General features: G+C 36.5%; 1 protein-coding gene across 1 annotated transcript in view; it reads left to right on the top strand.

Moving 5' to 3' along the window:
* The window catches only part of WDR70 (WD repeat domain 70), a 129,899-nt gene that overhangs the window by 55,130 nt on the left and 58,492 nt on the right, over nt 1–16,277 (top strand). The window contains exon 10 of the mRNA XM_027634628.1: nt 15,745–15,919. Coding sequence (XP_027490429.1) covers nt 15,745–15,919 — 175 coding nt within the window. The remainder of the gene's footprint in view (nt 1–15,744; nt 15,920–16,277) is intronic.

Genomic DNA, 16,277 nt, shown 5'->3' with positions numbered 1-16,277 from the left:
ATTATAGCAGCATAGATTTGGATATTTTGGGGAACGGTCCATGTAGTTTTAAAATGGCTGTGTTCCACATGCAAGCTCCCTTCTTTTTTTTGTCTAACCTTCTGCTGAAGGTTAGCACCCTTTTAACAGGATTGATAGAATGAATATTGTGAACATTCCTCATCGGCTTTGGTAGAAAGACAGTGGCCTGGTTTAAAGACCCTCTTCATCAGGTTACATTCAGATGAATGATTTAGCAGTGAAACAGCCAGACAATAACTTCTTAGACAATTCTAAATAGATCTTCAAGTAGATATAAAATAACATCAATTTATTCAAAATACAAATGAATTAAATATTTAACAAGTTGCTAATTTGCTTCCTTGTTCCCGAGCCTTCAGTTGTAACTTGCATAATATTTCAAGTTTTTGGTTCTTTGAAGTGAAAGCTGAAGTATTCATGCCATCTGACCAGTTTCAAGAGTGTAAGGTAGTGGAACAGTAGAAAATATTGTGATGTTTCCAAAAGTGGTAGAGATGTGGAAGATCCACATACTTTCTTTGGAAATGTATATAATTATGAGGAATATAACTTAAAAGTATTCCATGCACATTCAGTGCCATAATACAGGAAGACTTTAAGGCAGGGAGCCTTACAAACTTATTTTCCTTCTCATGACTATTTGTGAATCAGAAATTAACTTAAGGCAATCTCAACTGTTGCAGATAATACTATTTAGAACTAAATATCAAATGTATGTGACTAGTGCAACATCTATAAAATTCAGAGCAGTGGGAAAGTTAGAGGTACAGGAAGTAACGAAATGTTATGGGTTCAAAGTAACATGATGTTCGTGTGCATGCACACAAGTGAACATCAAGAATAAGGAACTAATAGTGTGGTACCTGGTCCCAAAATAAAATAATTTTTAAATTGTTTTTTAACTACTCTGTCAGTTAAGTGTTTTATGTCTCCATCTCAGTGTTTACCTGATACTTTTTGTTTCCACGCAAACCTGTTTTAACCAGTGTTTTATGTCCTCTGTTACTGTTTAAGTACTTATATTGAAATGCCATGTGGATTATCCAAAAACTTGTTCTCAAGAGTTGCATGAAGTAAAAATAAAGCAGAATTGGCATTTATGAAGATCAGATTACCTAGGGGGATTTGTGTATCCACTTTATTTATGCTCAAAAGTTGATGTTTTATTTTTTTATTTCAGTGATAGCAATTCAGCTGTTTCCAACAACAAGGCTTAGGAATTATTGAGTCAATTATATTAAGTTCTGGTGAGCTTTTTCTTTCTCCTATCTCTGGACCATCTGAGTTCTCATCCTTTGGTGCAGCAGCATGGTATTTTGCAGGAACAGGGAGCATTGTGGTTCTGTAGGGTTAAAGTTCTGTCAATCTTTTTAAAATCTCCCCCAGTTAGGCGAAATTTTCAGTCTTTGGAAAAATTGTCTCTGGAGACTTGTTTGTAATACAAGAGTACCTTCATCAAAACAGTGCTGTTATCTCAGACATGTATAGTAATTTGCACTGCACTGGCATAGCAGTTTGCTTTTTGTCTTGCCATGTGTAAAGGTGTGAAGTCCATTACTGATACATGAGGATGGCTTCTCCTAGACTAACTTATCTATTTATAGATACGTATGCAGTGCAGAGCTGATTAAGAGAGCACAGCAAATGAGCAGGCCTGGTTAAGAAGAGTTTGAGTAATGACTGTACTGGCCCTTGCTGAAAGCTGTATGTTTACAAAAGGGTCAGTAAAGCTATTTTTGTCTTTATAAACCATGTGCGTTTACATTAATATTTTTCTGAAGTTTTTCTTGATTGAAATGTTAGCTGTTGCAATAAGATAAGCAGTTGATTGTAAGAGCTTACATTTGAGGGCTGTTACAACTGTCATTTTTACTGCATAAATTCACTTTTGAGGGGTACACACAGTTTCAGGTAGATTATCTTAGGAATTAAAAATTTAAATCAAAAGGGAAACTTCTTACAATGCAGAGAAAATGGGGGAGCAAGGCACACTAAATTGTGCCAGTTCTTTTTCCTCCTTTATTTAGGCATTGTGCTTTGATCTTCTGATTTTGTTTTGAGGATTTGCCCCTAGTCTCATATATTGATTCCATGACTAGATCAGGGTTTGGGGTTTTTTTCATGATAGCTTGAGAATTTTTGACAACTTCTAAGTTTATGATACAAGAAGTAGGGGAAGCTCATTCTGTTAGCCAACGTAAGAGAAACACAAGAAAAGGTAGGGGATCACCCAGTGGTGATGGATCATAAATTAAGAATCTGTGGTTTCTACACAGTAGTTTGCACTTATATCTGGTGTGTGTATAAATGCAGTGACTTTAGTAAATATGAAGGTTTTCATGTTGTTTATGTGCAAAGAGCAGATGTGATGAGACAATACTTTTTTTCTCTCATTTAGAAGGGAGATACATGCTTTCAGTCAAGATAGTTCATCTTTTGTAGTCATAGGAACTGTATGGCAGCTTAGGAATTTCTGTCCTGGGCTGTCTAAAATCAGCAGTAGCTTTTGGGTCTAAACTGGTCATAGGTATGTGCAAGAGGAGATTTTGACATCTCTTGCGCCTCTAAAAGCTGAGTTATCTTTCCACAAAATTGAGGGTGCCAAGAGGCACAAAAATGTTTAAGGAGCCAAATCTAGGTGCAGACCACCAGTCTGACTTGTTTGCATCTACTACTGAAGGCTCCTTTGGTTCAAAATTTGAACATAAAAGTATATAAAATTAAAAACTGTGTTTTAGAAATGGCTTAATTTTTAAGAAATTGCTCTACTCTGCTCTGCAGCAGCCTCACCTCAAGTCCTGTGTGCAGTTTTGGGCACCACAGTATAAGAAGGACATCAAATTTTTAGATGTATCAGAAGAAGAGGGACAAAAATGGAGAAGGGTCTTGAGGGCAACACTAATGAGAAGAGTCTGAAGTCACTTGGCTTGTTCAGCCTGGAGAAAGGAAGGCTGAAGGGGGACCTCATGATATGATACACCTTCCTTATGGGAGATAGTGGCAGGGGAGGTGCTGATCTCTCTCGGGAGACCAGCGACAGTACATGAGGAAATGGAATGAAGCTGCATCAGTGGAAGCAGGCTGGACATTAGGAAAAGGTTCTTCACTGAGAAGGTGGTTGATCACTGGAAGAGGCTCCCTAGGGAATTGGTCCCAGCATCAAGCCTGGCAGAGTTCAGGGAGCACCTGAATGAGAGTCTTAGTCATGTGGTTTAGTTTTATGTAGATCTGCAAGGAGCAATGATCCTGATGGCTCCCTTCCAACCTGAAATATTCTGTGATTCTAAGAAAATAAGAATTACAAATTTTACTGAGTCCCCAGGTAAAAAAGAAGAGTAGAGCTGGGCATTTGCACTTGCTTAAAAAATAGCTGAATTGTTGAGGAAGCATCCACGAATTCTAGCTGGGATAAAAAAAAGTGATTGAGAATTTTCCTGCTACTTGATTGACCTGTGTAGGAGTACTTTTGGGGGCAAGTTAAAATTTGATTGTTGCAGTGTGTCAATGGGTATTTGTTAACTACTCATGAGTGCAGTAGGGACTGGAGATGTAAGACGTGTCTTTATAACATGTAGGACAGCAGACGTAAGTTGCCAGCTGATACTTCTGCAGTTTTCCCAGTATCCATCTCCCAGTAGCTCTGAAAGTCAGTGACGTTGATGCCATTTGTATGTCTTTGTTGTGATTTTGGACTTAGTTCCATTCTTACTATCTTTTGAGCAGACTTCTGTTGGTTCACAGAATTTTAGGTGTAAGAAGTGTGGGTCCCTGCCAGAAATATTCATGTCCTCTAAATGCATTGTAAAGTAGCCTTTCAAGTTTTCTGGAGTCACAGAATAATTTAGGTTGAAGAGGACATCTGGAGGTCATCTGTTTCAGTTCCCTGGGTAGTGAAAAGCCAACTCAGATCAGGTTGCTCAGGTAGTAGCAGGCTGTGCAGTGAACTAAAAGGTGGGTTTCTGAACAGACAGAAATTTCAGGGCTTTAGGCTAAGGAGGATTAGAGCACTAAAAGTAACATATTTAGACTGTAGAGCTATTTGATTTTTTAACTGAATTGAGCTATGAAACAAGTCACTTCTCTTGTGTTCTTTTCTTTAAAAGGAAAAAAAAGATTATTAAGGGTATTTTCTTTGTTGTTTATGTCCTGCCCTTGCTGATTTTGAATCTTTTAAGTCCAACAAAAAATAACATTTTCCTTCATGTGGAGAACATAATTGATAAGGGAGCATACGTCCCTTAGTTTTCATCTTCAGAAATCATAAAATTTAATACTATTTTATCCATTAATATTTTGCTTTAGACATTTAACCTTACAGAAAAGTCAGAAAGGAGTAGAGAGGCTTCTTCAGTAGCAGCAGCATTATGATATGAGCAGACCATGGTGATGAGTATATGAAAAAACGATGCTTTGTGTGTTTGTCCAGACAGATGCGAGACTGTATCATGTTTTGGAGTCCTGAGGCTAAGAACCATATTTCTTTTCTACAAGAGATGTTCTCTTCCTTTCTGAATATTAGTGAGGATGAGGGAAGCGCCTTATATTTTGGTGTATATTCCAGAAAATATTAATTATTGCACTTATATCTGGTGGATATAAGTGGAATATATAATTGATATATACATCAATTTGCATTTACTTTATGGACTGCAGTTTGTCCTGGTCTCTGTAAGTAGGTAATTAAGCTTTTATAGACATTACACTACAATATGCTGTAAGTGATACTTCATGCAAAAGTAAAGTAAAACAAAGTAAAATTCACTTTTAAAATTTTCTGTAGCCCAAAGAGCATGTTAGTCTGTGCAGCTGAGCCAAACTTTACATTATTTAGAATAGATTCTGTAACTTCAAAAATAAAAATACATTTAAGACTTAATTTTCTCCCTGTTGTTACTTACCTCTACTAGATTGCAGTTCATTGCTAATGGACCTGCAAAAAGTGGCTGTGAGTGAGATCTAAGATGACAGCAGAACCAGTTAAGACTAATTGTCGTGCATGTAGGATAAGCTGAGGTATTGCTTCAGAGAGCTATGGGCTGCTTGACTGCTTTAATTTCAGATGATTTTTCACCAGTGTAATGGAGAGTTCTGCTGAATGTTAGTTCCAATTTAAGGTATTTAATGGAGTGAAGAAAAACTTGAGATCCAAGTGAACCTCAACTATTTTATAGCCATGACTAATCAGCTTTTTAGAAAGCATCCTGTTTTCCTAGTGATTAACCCCTCCTTCTTTTGCGGTATCATGCAAGACTGCTCTTGAGTAATTTCAATTCATGCAGGTGACAGTAACTTGAACTGTCAAGATGTTCTTTACCAGAAGTCTTCCCCTTTGATCTTAATCAGATGTACCCCCTGGGGAGGTTGATTACATCCCACTCTTATCTTTTCTAAGTGGGAGATGAGATCTCAGTTCATTACCTTCTTGCCCCACTTGGAAAATGACACAAAATTGTATCTACTTGTACTGTCACAACTTTCAGAAGTGAATCACATAACATCTGTAATTCATCTAATGTTCTGTGTAGAAATAATAATATTGAAGTTATATATAACTTCATTTATGAAGGACTTTTTGTATGTAAAGTGCTACATAGTCTCAGGGAAATACCAGTGCTGAGGTTTTTAAATAGCACAGCGTTGACATAGGCTTTGGATTATTGTTAATTCAAAAACATATTGACTCTTTACAGAGCTCAGTATACTTCATTAAAATCACTGAATCCGTTACTCATTGGATGAAAAGATTTTAAGGGGATGGTTCTCCAACCTACTCTGTGGCTGGTTTTCTGAAGACTTGCTTTTAGATATTTGGCTGATTTGAACTGAAGAAATTACATGCCTTGATGCAAACACCCAAGATTTCCATCCTAATGACTGATGCAAAGGAAAACAACTGTTTTCTTTAGGCAGACTTGTATGTGAAGACATCATCAACAAGAAACAAAGCAGTCAGTGTCAGTGAGGAAGTCATTCAAAAACAGCAAGCTTTTTTTCTCTTAGTGTCATTTAGCTGCACAAATGCTTATCACTTACGCATGCAATCAAATATATTCAGTGTTTCAGGGAAATACAAAAGGAAAGTAATATTTAGGGAAATACTTAGGGAGAAAGGCTTATAGGAACACAGGTGTGATTGTCATGTTCAGATTTTGCCTTTACATTGGCCTATGGAAGGGATTTTGTCAAATAAACCGAATCCATTATAACTACCTTGAGTTAAACTTGCGAAAAAATTCTTCAAGGAAGAAGCTATCACAACAACAGAGACTGGAACTCCTAAATGAATTATATTTTATTAACTTATGATCCCTGCAACTGCTGCTTTCAGTATAGTATAGGCCTTTAATTTGGAGACCATTTTCTTAGTCTGAAGAGGCCTTTTTCTGTACCACTTTTTTGGGAATATAAACAGTGCTCTGGAGCATGTTTGTGTGTTGCTTTTTTTGTTTGTTTGTTTTGGTTTTTTTTGTTTTAAATACCTCAGTGATTTACTTTCCAATTCATCTTCAATAGAATTTGAATGTATTTAAGATAGTGTTCTGGTCTCCTCTCAAAAATATGTCCTCTCAATAACATCATTTCCCAATTATGTATTTTTTTTCTTCTGCATTAGTTCTTGAAACTGTTGGTATGATTTGGTGAGGTTTTGATGTAAGGAAAATTCTGCTGATTATTATTAGCTGGTTTGGAACTTACTTATATCTTTTAATGGAGTAGACATATAGTAATGTTGTTCTTTTGTTTTTATTAAAAAATTTCTGTCACTCACTTTCTTTGGAATCTTCCACCTTTCTGTGTGAATTGTGTATTAATACTTTTTACTGTCTTCCAGGATACCATTTACATTCAAAGTGGATTGCTGGTATCTTAGAATTTTTAGAAAGGGAAGAAAGTCTCTAAAACTGTTAGGTCCCAGGTGAAACTAAATGTTTTGAATTAAAGCATTCAGAATCTTTGAATGAGAGACTGTAGATAGCAGGGTATTTATCTGAATTTTGCTTTGTGATGTGTACTACAGTGGGAATTCACAAGGAGGAAAAATTGTCTAGAGCAGAATCTTGGGAGTTTCTTTTATGATCCATTCTGAAATATTCCCATTTGTGTGACTGGATACTCTTTCTTGTGCTTTGACTTAACAGCTGTTGTTGATAGTTGATAAATGTCAACATTTAAAATATAGGATTGTTTTTTTTTCTGTGTTATATGTTGTCATTCCTTCTCTCTGCCAATGTGATGTGCAAAGTATGTCTACTGTAGTCTTTGAGAAGGATGGAATTTTGGAGTTGGTCATTTTAATGAGCTGGTCTGAAGATATTTTGGGAGAATTTTCAGGTTTTGGAGGAAGTAAAAATATACTTAAAAAAAAATTCAGTGCAGAATTCTGAAGAGTATTTTTTTCATCACTTTGGACAAGCACATAGAAGGATATAGCTGAAATAGATATGTAATTCATATGGAAATACAATATAACTTTACGTATAGAATCTACTAATTAAAAAAATTTATAAGACTTATGTTATTTACTGTCTTGTTTCTAGGCAATAACTCTTTCTGCTCTTAAATTTTTTGCCTTTTTAGAGAGTACCTTTTTGTATTGGTGGTCTCACCAGGGTTTAATCTGGGAAAACACAAAAATTATTCAGTCTGGAAAGCTTGTGAGCTTTTCATTTCATTAAAAACAGACTCCTTATGTCATAAGTTAGAGGTTCTGTTGACAAGTTTTCTACTATGTCTTTACAGTGTAACCTCTGAAGGGTCATAAAGGTCATATTGGTGGGTAACCCTTTGTATCTGAATGCGTCTGTTGGCCAGTTCCTCATTCAGAAGTGATTGTATGTCATAACTCACTAGTATTTGCTGCTGCTGTTTTCCTCTCATGGATATGCTGCACAGCTGACTTGAAAGCAGTCATGCCAAATCTGGTGTGGCATTATAATTTATATTCTGTTCTTCACTTTTATTCTCCTTAATCTCTCTGTCCATCTCTTCTCCTTTACTTCCATTAGTTCTGGTTTCTTAGCCCAGCTAATACTCATTTAGTTCTCTGTCTCATTTTCTAGTTCCATTTTCCTCAAGTGTTTCGTATATTGGCCAGCAGTGGGATTGTTGCTTAGTAATTCAGAATGTCTGCTCAGCGTGCTCTCCATCACAGGTGGGAGTGGAAGACTTAGACAAAGTTATTAAAGAAGTCAAAGACTCCGAGTTATTGTCATGAGATGCAGAAAAGACTCCCCTGCTTTTTAAACTCCTTTTTGGAGACAAGGTGCGGCTGAATCCCATCGTAGCCTCAGCTTGTGTCAACCATTTAAATTTAGGGAACTGTTGAGTTGTGATTAAATCACTTTGTCCCGCAGGTTTTAATTGCGGCAAAACAGATATGTTTATATGAAGTGAATTGTTTATTATGACAGATGAACAGATGAGTGAACAGATGAAAGATCTTAATCATAATCATTTACTACAGCATGTAAAAGCTAAGAACCTACTAGCAGGGTATAATATAACATAAAGTAGAATAATGGACTGTATCAAAGCAATTATATTAAAGCAATTGTATCAAAGCTAGCAAAAGAAACGGTCATTAAGTAGAGGTTGATATAACTCACCATATGAGATAGTAAGCAGATCTCTCTCTTAACCCCTGGGGAGTAACCATGAAGAGGTGTCCCTGCTTCATGAGAGGAGTTCCACACTTCAAGGAAATATGTGGAGGAATCTGCCGTATGAAAGTTGGACTGGCCTTTTATAGTTATAAAGTAATGGACTGGTAGTCAGATTTACAGACCAGCAACTCGCTTCTGTGTCAAATCCTGCTTCAAAAAGCTTTGGAAAAATATGGTTTCAGAATTGCTTAACTCATTTGCTGTATATCCCATACATGTTTTTTTACTCTGTTAAATGTTTTATCTGGTAAAGTTTCTGGTTTTGTCGGGGGTTTTTTGTTTGTTTGGTTGGTTTTTGTTGGTTTTTTTTTTGTTGTTGTTTTGTTTTGTTTTTTGTTTTGGTTTGGTTTTTTGTTTGGTTTTGTTTTTGTTTTTTTTTCATATTTAGGTTTTATGTAAGTAACAGAAAAGCTGAAGAATTGTTGTAAATTAAGTTGTGTAAATATTTTTGGCAATTCCTTCCATAGTTATGATTTTACATGTGTTGGATGTGACATTTCTTGTATTCTGGTTCAAATTATTTTAACTCTCTTCAGATGCTGGAAGTAGGTAGCTTATTTAGAAGTTTTCTGCCAAACAAGTATGGAAAGTTTCTCTGGATTTCTCCATCTGTTTGTATGTACAAATTTTTTCCGTATCTGACAGGTGATTCAACCTTCATTGCATCCCATATGCTCAACAGAAGAAGATTGTAACTTAGTTCTGCTGAAAGGGGGCAAAATGAATACAGTAATGGAAGTTTTCTTGCTGACAATAAGGTTGTTTTATATGATAAAAAAAGAATTAAAAAAAAAATCTTCCTCTAACATCAGTTGCCTTTTTTATAAAGAGGCTTAATTTAAAACTTTAAAAAATGTTTTCTCTATCGCTGATGAGATGACTTTAAACCTTGTACTAGGAAGATGAATTTCATTGCCGCAATATTTGTATAACATCTTTGAAGTATGTTATAGCTTTCCAAAGAAGCCTTTTTGGATGACCTTGTGTTACAAAGATAGACATTATAATATGTTACAAAGGTAAGCATTATAATGTGGTTACTGGATGTACAACATTAAGCCTGATCTGTACACTTTTAGCAATAACGTACTCAGTTGCTTCTTTTGTGTTTCAAGTGATAAGAAGAGACTTAACTATTAAGAATAGACTTAAAATATGTATCCTATATTAAATGCCAATAACGTTCAATATTGTGCAATAGAGTTTTGCAGTCCAGTAGAAACAGAGGAGATGGAACAGACGGAGAAGCTTAGTGGAATTTGACAGGTCTTAAAGATTGAATTCGTTCACTTCTTGAATTTCAACATATTCTATTAGGGCAATGTCTTGCTGATTCGCAACTTAGAAGAAATTTTCTGTGCTTGCAGGCTGGGAAATGCAGCTACATACCTATAATAATTTGTGTCATGCAGCAGCACTGCCAATAATTAATTTTATTAGAAATTCTAACTTAGTAGTAACATCATAAGAACATTAAAAAGGGACAAAAAGAGAAAAACTGTTCTTGGGGAAAAAAACCCCAAACCAAAACCCCCCAAAACTCCCTTGAACCTCAGTAATTAAATTACTTGTTTGTTATGGGTCATTTAGCTTCTCAGTGGTCACGAAAATATACACATTACCTTTCCAAAAGAACATTCTCCTCCTTTTCTAAGTTGCTTTGAGTTGCTCTTGGCAAATATAAGACCTTTACAAAATCAGTTTTACAAAATCTGTTTTGCAGATGTGAAATCCACCATTTAAAATGTTAAATTTAAACATGTGTATGTGCTCCCTTTTTCATGGAAGTCTTAATTGAAAAGGAATGTATGAAAGAGAAATTAAAAATGTTCATGTGACTGTACATATCATTCAGTATATTACAACTTGATGTCATGAACAAACAACATTATAAATTGGAGGATAGTTTAAAAAAAAATCCCTATATGTGGTTTTTGCTAGAGAACAAACTTTCATTAAACAGTTTGTTTTCAGGTGGAAAAAATCCCTCATTCTGGAAATGTTTTTCTTTTGTTTTCAGTGGAGTTCAAAAATGTCTTGTTTTTACCTATCAACAGATAAATAGATAAATATTAGTATAAATAAACATCTACTAAATGTGGCAACATAGAGCATAAAACGTGTTATTGTTTCATCCCACTCTTTTTTAGGCTGGAGGAAATACTCTTAGTGAGTTTTTTGACCAAAATGAGTGTCCTGGAAATAATCTGATTGAGGCAGGGGTAAAATTTTTTTACTCGTTTCAACACAAACAACATACTGGACCCAGAGAGCTTAAGATGTGAAAATGGAACTTCTGTAATGCAAACTCATTTATTTTTTCATTATGTATGATGAGGAGAATCATTAAATGGTATAAAATATTCTGGAAAAAAAACAGAGGCTTTTTAATTCCAAATTTTATTCTCAGTTGATGGTTATGTGATATGGTGACTGAGAGTCAGTAGCAGAAGGGAAGAGAATATACGGAAGCAGTCTTAGAGTAGTTTTGCAATATTGCCAGTTTAAAGGCAATATTTCCTGAAAGGAAATTATTCAGGTTTCTATGCTTCTTTTCCTTTTTATCCCCTTTCCTTCTGTCTAGAATGGGGGGAGTTAAGTATTAATCATAGTATCACAGAATGATTTGGGTTGGAAGAGACTTTAAAGATCATCTAATTCCAACCTCCCCCCTCCTCCTGCCAAGGATGAGGATGCCACCAACCAGATCAGGCTACTCAGAGCCTTGTCCAGCTTGGCATTGAAGACCTCCAGGGATATGGCATCCACAACTCCTCTGAGCAACCTGTGCCAGTGCCTCACCACCCTAACAGTAAAGAATTTGTTCCTAATATCTAAGTTAAATTTCTCTTCTTCTAGTTTAAAACTGCTGTCCCTTGCTCTGTCACTGTCTGATTGTGTAAAAATCACTTCCCCTCTTTTTTATAAGCCCCCTTTTAGTACTGGAAGGCACTCTAAGGTCTTCCTGCAGCCTTCTCCTGTTTGAACAACACTAACACTCTAGCCTTTCCTCATAGCAGAGGTGCTCCAGCCCCCCCTGATCATCTTCACTGCCTCCTCTGGACTTCCTCTGGCAGATTCATGCCCTTCATATGCTGGGAATCCCAGAGCTGGATGCAGCACTCCAGTTGAGTCTTATGAAAGTGGAGTTGAGGGGCAGACTCATATTCCTCGACCTACTGCCAACATCCTTTTTTGGCTGCAGCTCAGGACATGTTTGGCTTTCTGGACTGCAAGCACACATTGCTGAGTCATGCCCAGCTTTTCATTCATGAGAATCCCCAAGTCCTTCTTGGCAGGACTGCTCTCAGTGAGTTCTTCTCATATCTGGGATTGACCCAACCCAACCTTGTACTTAGACTTGTTGAACTTCATGAGATTCACATAGGGCCACTTCCCAAGTTTGTTCAAGTCCCCTTCGATGGCAGAGAAATTAAATGCCATAAGGGAAAGGGCCTGGAAAAAGGCATGATAACACCAAGGTTGTGGGTTTGAACTCGGTATGCGCCATTCACTAAAGAGTTGGACTCAGTGATCCTTGTGGGTCCCTTCCAACACAGGGTATTCTGTGAAGTAAGTTCCAAGTATAAATTATAGACAGAGAAAAGCATCAAAGTGCGTGCTGAAAGAAGTGACATGATGCTCAGATGGATATTGATGGAGCATGGAGGGTGAAAGGAGTGTCAGAGCAGATTAACGTGTCTCAGACTATGTGATGAAGGATGGGGTATCGCAAAATCAATTACATTGGAGAAGACCTGTGAGATCGAGTCCAACTTGTGCACTGAACACCACTGTGTCAACCAGACCATGGCTGGCACCAAGTGCCATGTCCAGTCTTCCCTTGAACACCTCCAGGGACAGTGGCTCCACCACCTCCACAGGCAGCCCATTTCAATATCTCATAACCCTTTCTGTAAAGAAATTCTTCTTAATGTCCAACCTAAACATCTCCTGGTACAGTTTAAGGCTATGTCCTCTCATTTCCAGTGAAGGTATGTCCTTGAGGTTCTTCAGCAGTCCCTGTTTCTAGTCCATCGCTGGTCTGAAGGAAAATATTAAACATGCATAGTTTACAGACGACTCTTGATGTTTCAGTTGGTGGTGATTCCGTCTGAAACAGTGCTAAACTGAAATTTTGCCCATGGTATTATGAGATGTGTTTGCAATATGATGTGCATTTTAAAATAAAAATAGGAAATATTTCCATAAAGAATACGTTAAAGAGTTCAGTCTTAGCTCAACAGTCAAGGGGTCTTTAGGTATGATTGACAAATTTCTAACTAATATATAGATGACTTCTTATAAAATATTTATTTTATTTTAGTAGAAAAATTTTCTCATTAAATCCAGTAGCAGTAAGGCAGCAGTAAACCCACACTCAGTGTGGGGATGTTAAGAAAACAATGAGGGAACATTAAGCAAGTAATGTAGGCTGTGTGGGCATTTTTGACAGGGCATGTAACTCATATGTGTGGGAATGTGGCCAACTGTCTGCAGCGGAAGCAGCAGTTCAAGAAACTTAGATTTTTCAGCTGACCTACTGATATTACACTTGATTTAGGGCTCATATTTTTTTTAATGTGTGTAGTAGGGAGTAAGAGTATACAAGTACTTCTTCTTCCTTTACAGTGGAAAGGTAAAATGATAAGAAAGTTTGAATATGCTCTATAGCATTGCAGAACTGTTGAGGTTTTGATAGGATGTTGAGCCCTAAAAAGAGGCAACTTAAGGTTTTAAAAAAGTCTTTCCATGCCAGCAGAAATAAAGAATTAGTATGATAAAGGATGCTTGAGAGATTGTTTTTGGAATTACATCTGAGATGGTTGTGAGGCATCTGAGATGAAGGGCAGATAGGGGAAGGCAGGCTTTAAAAGTTCATGGCATGTAATCATGTTACTGTCTAAGAAAGGGAATGCCAAGGCTCTCCTTGGAAACTTGCGCTGTAAGAGAGGATGTAGCTTTTCAGTAGGAGGTGATCATCATTGAAGGAAGAAGAGAAGCTGAAGGTATAGGTTATTCAAATGAGATTTTGGAAGGATTGAAGCAGCCTACAACTTCCTTGTGAGGGGAGGCAGAAGGGCAGGCAGTGGTCTCTTTTCTGTGGTGACCAGTGACAGGACCCGAAGGAATGGCCTGAAATTGTGTCAGGGGAAATTTAGGTTGGATATCAGGAAAAGGTTCTTCCCCCAGAGGGTGGCTGGGCAGAGGAACAGGCTCCCCAGGGAAGTGGTCACAGCACTAAGCCTGACAGAGTCCAAGAAGTGTTTGGATGATACTCCCAGGCAGGTGGTGTGACTCTTGGGGGTGTCCTGTGCAGGGCCAGGAGTAGGACTCAGTGATCCTTGTGGGTCCCTTCCAACTCAGCATATTCCGTGATTCTATGATATTATGAGGGAAAGGGAATGGGAAAAGACTCAACTTTTGAGCAAATACCACAGTGGGAGAAAGTGTTGATGTACCTGCTGAAAGGTAGGAAACTCAGATGGTTATTGACAACACATTGAGAGGAAGAAGGGAATCTTAGAATCACATAGCGATTGAAGATGGAAAAAACCTCTGAAGATTCTCTAATTGACCTAATCATAATAGTAATCTAATGTTTCATTTTAAATAAAAATAATTTTAAAAACTCCAAACCCCAATAAAACCCCCAAAATCTCAAACCGAAACCAGTCATCAGAAAGCTCAGATGTCTTATGGTAGGGCTCCAAGCAGAATGATTAACGGATGCCTTACAGATACAAGATTTGAAGACTTTTAAAACTGAAACTAACCTTGACTTTATTATGGACAACTGGATTCATTCTAATTTAGTTACTGATTTCTCACTACTGTCATTAAATGTGCAATTAAATGTAACTTCTATGAGCTCTTTCCAACTCATTTTCTTGTCTGTTTTATTCTAGAGTTATATAAATGTGAGCTCTGTGGCCTGTCTGGTCTTGTAGCTCTGATGGAAGTTCCTAATATTATGCTGTGGTGTCTTGTCTCAGTCTGGAGAAATGGCAGCCTTTGCTAGAGTTGTATTTGCTTTGCTAGAGACCAGTGAATTATGTGCTGTTGGATCATAGGCAATGTTTGTGTAGTCTAAACAAATGAGGTTGTCTTGAGAACTTTGAGTTTTTTCTTTCTAAATAAATGATCTTCCTTCCTTTGCCAAATCCTGAAACTCTTCTCTGCATTAGATGCCAGAAGAGTTTTGAATTTTTATCTGGAAAGACCTCAACATATTAAATGGACAGAAAACATTTGTATCTGAGACAATTTAAAGGGTCCACCTATATCTCAGAGTTTTAGTTCTCTCTCATTTGGATGTTTTTGTGTATCTAAGGAACAGTGAATATCCAGGCAGATACTCTTTTTCCATTAAAACCAGAAAGGATGTATTTATTTTGCTAATAATGTGGGAAAAACTTAACTTGAAAAAATAATATTACATAAATTAGTCTTGGTAAAGTATTTGAAGAACACTTTTATAATAGAACGCTAAGACTTTCAGGATTAGTGGAAGAGAACTATAATAAATAATATTGTAATTAATGTTCAAAATGCCTTTTAAAAAAAAATCTGAAGAATAACCGATCAGTTAAAAGGAGAATTTTCAGTTGTTTTCAAGTGAGAATAATAAAGAAAATCTGTTCCATTAATGCATTTGTTCCTGTTTCCTGAAGTATTTGTTCTTTGCAAAGGACTGAATACTTTCATCTTCTTGATTTCCAGTGACAGTGGAGACTATGTAGTACCTGTGTATTAACCATTTTGTTATCTTTCCAATTGTAAATAAGTTATGTATTTACATGAAATTTTTGGAAAAACTGTCTTAGTTTTTTTTAATGTTTATTTTTAACCTTCAGACTCGTTTTAGTGAATACGATGTTTCTTTCTTGGAAAATTGTCATTATATATTAAATGCTTTTTTGCCATTATAACTTAATTGGAACAATGTTATTATATACCATCTGTGCTGGAAAATGGGTTTGGTTGTGTCACAAAAAGAGTTATTTCATATGTATCAACTTTATCTAAACCAACTGTTTATTTAAACTCTTTTTTCCAGAACTGTGAGGACATGGGATGTTAACAATGAAAAAAAGCACAAAAGTGTATTTAAGCCTCGATCAGCTCAAGGGAAACGGGTGATTCCTACAACTTGCACATACAGCAGAGATGGTAAACTTATTGCAGCTGGCTGTCAAGATGGCTCTATCCAGATCTGGGATAGGAATATGAGTGTAAGTCAACTATTTGACTTATATGCTTCTAATATATCAGGTGCTAAATGTTGAAGCTGATAAAATCAATTCTGGTAATTTATCTTTTATTTTATTTCCCCTGCTCTCCTTCCCCCTCTGCCCTGAAAACTAAATAACTCATAGGCATAACTTAATATTGTTTCTACCTTTCTACGACTGATCATTCAGTGTGCTGCTGCCATTCAGTTTAAAACACTGAGAAAACTCCTGACAGTCTGTTTGAAAAAAAAAAAAGTTTGGCCAGATACCTGTATTTAGAATATTATTCATTTAAGGTGCAGTGTGTGAGAAAAGCTTTAATTACTTGTTGGTTATTACATCATTTATTTGAGATATT

Source organism: Corapipo altera, unplaced genomic scaffold (genome assembly GCF_003945725.1).
Source record: "Corapipo altera isolate COAL_440 unplaced genomic scaffold, ASM394572v1 61411, whole genome shotgun sequence".
Lineage (NCBI taxonomy): Eukaryota > Metazoa > Chordata > Aves > Passeriformes > Pipridae > Corapipo > Corapipo altera.
Note: the sequence above shows the minus strand (reverse complement) of the source record. Positions and strands in the feature narration are given on the sequence as shown.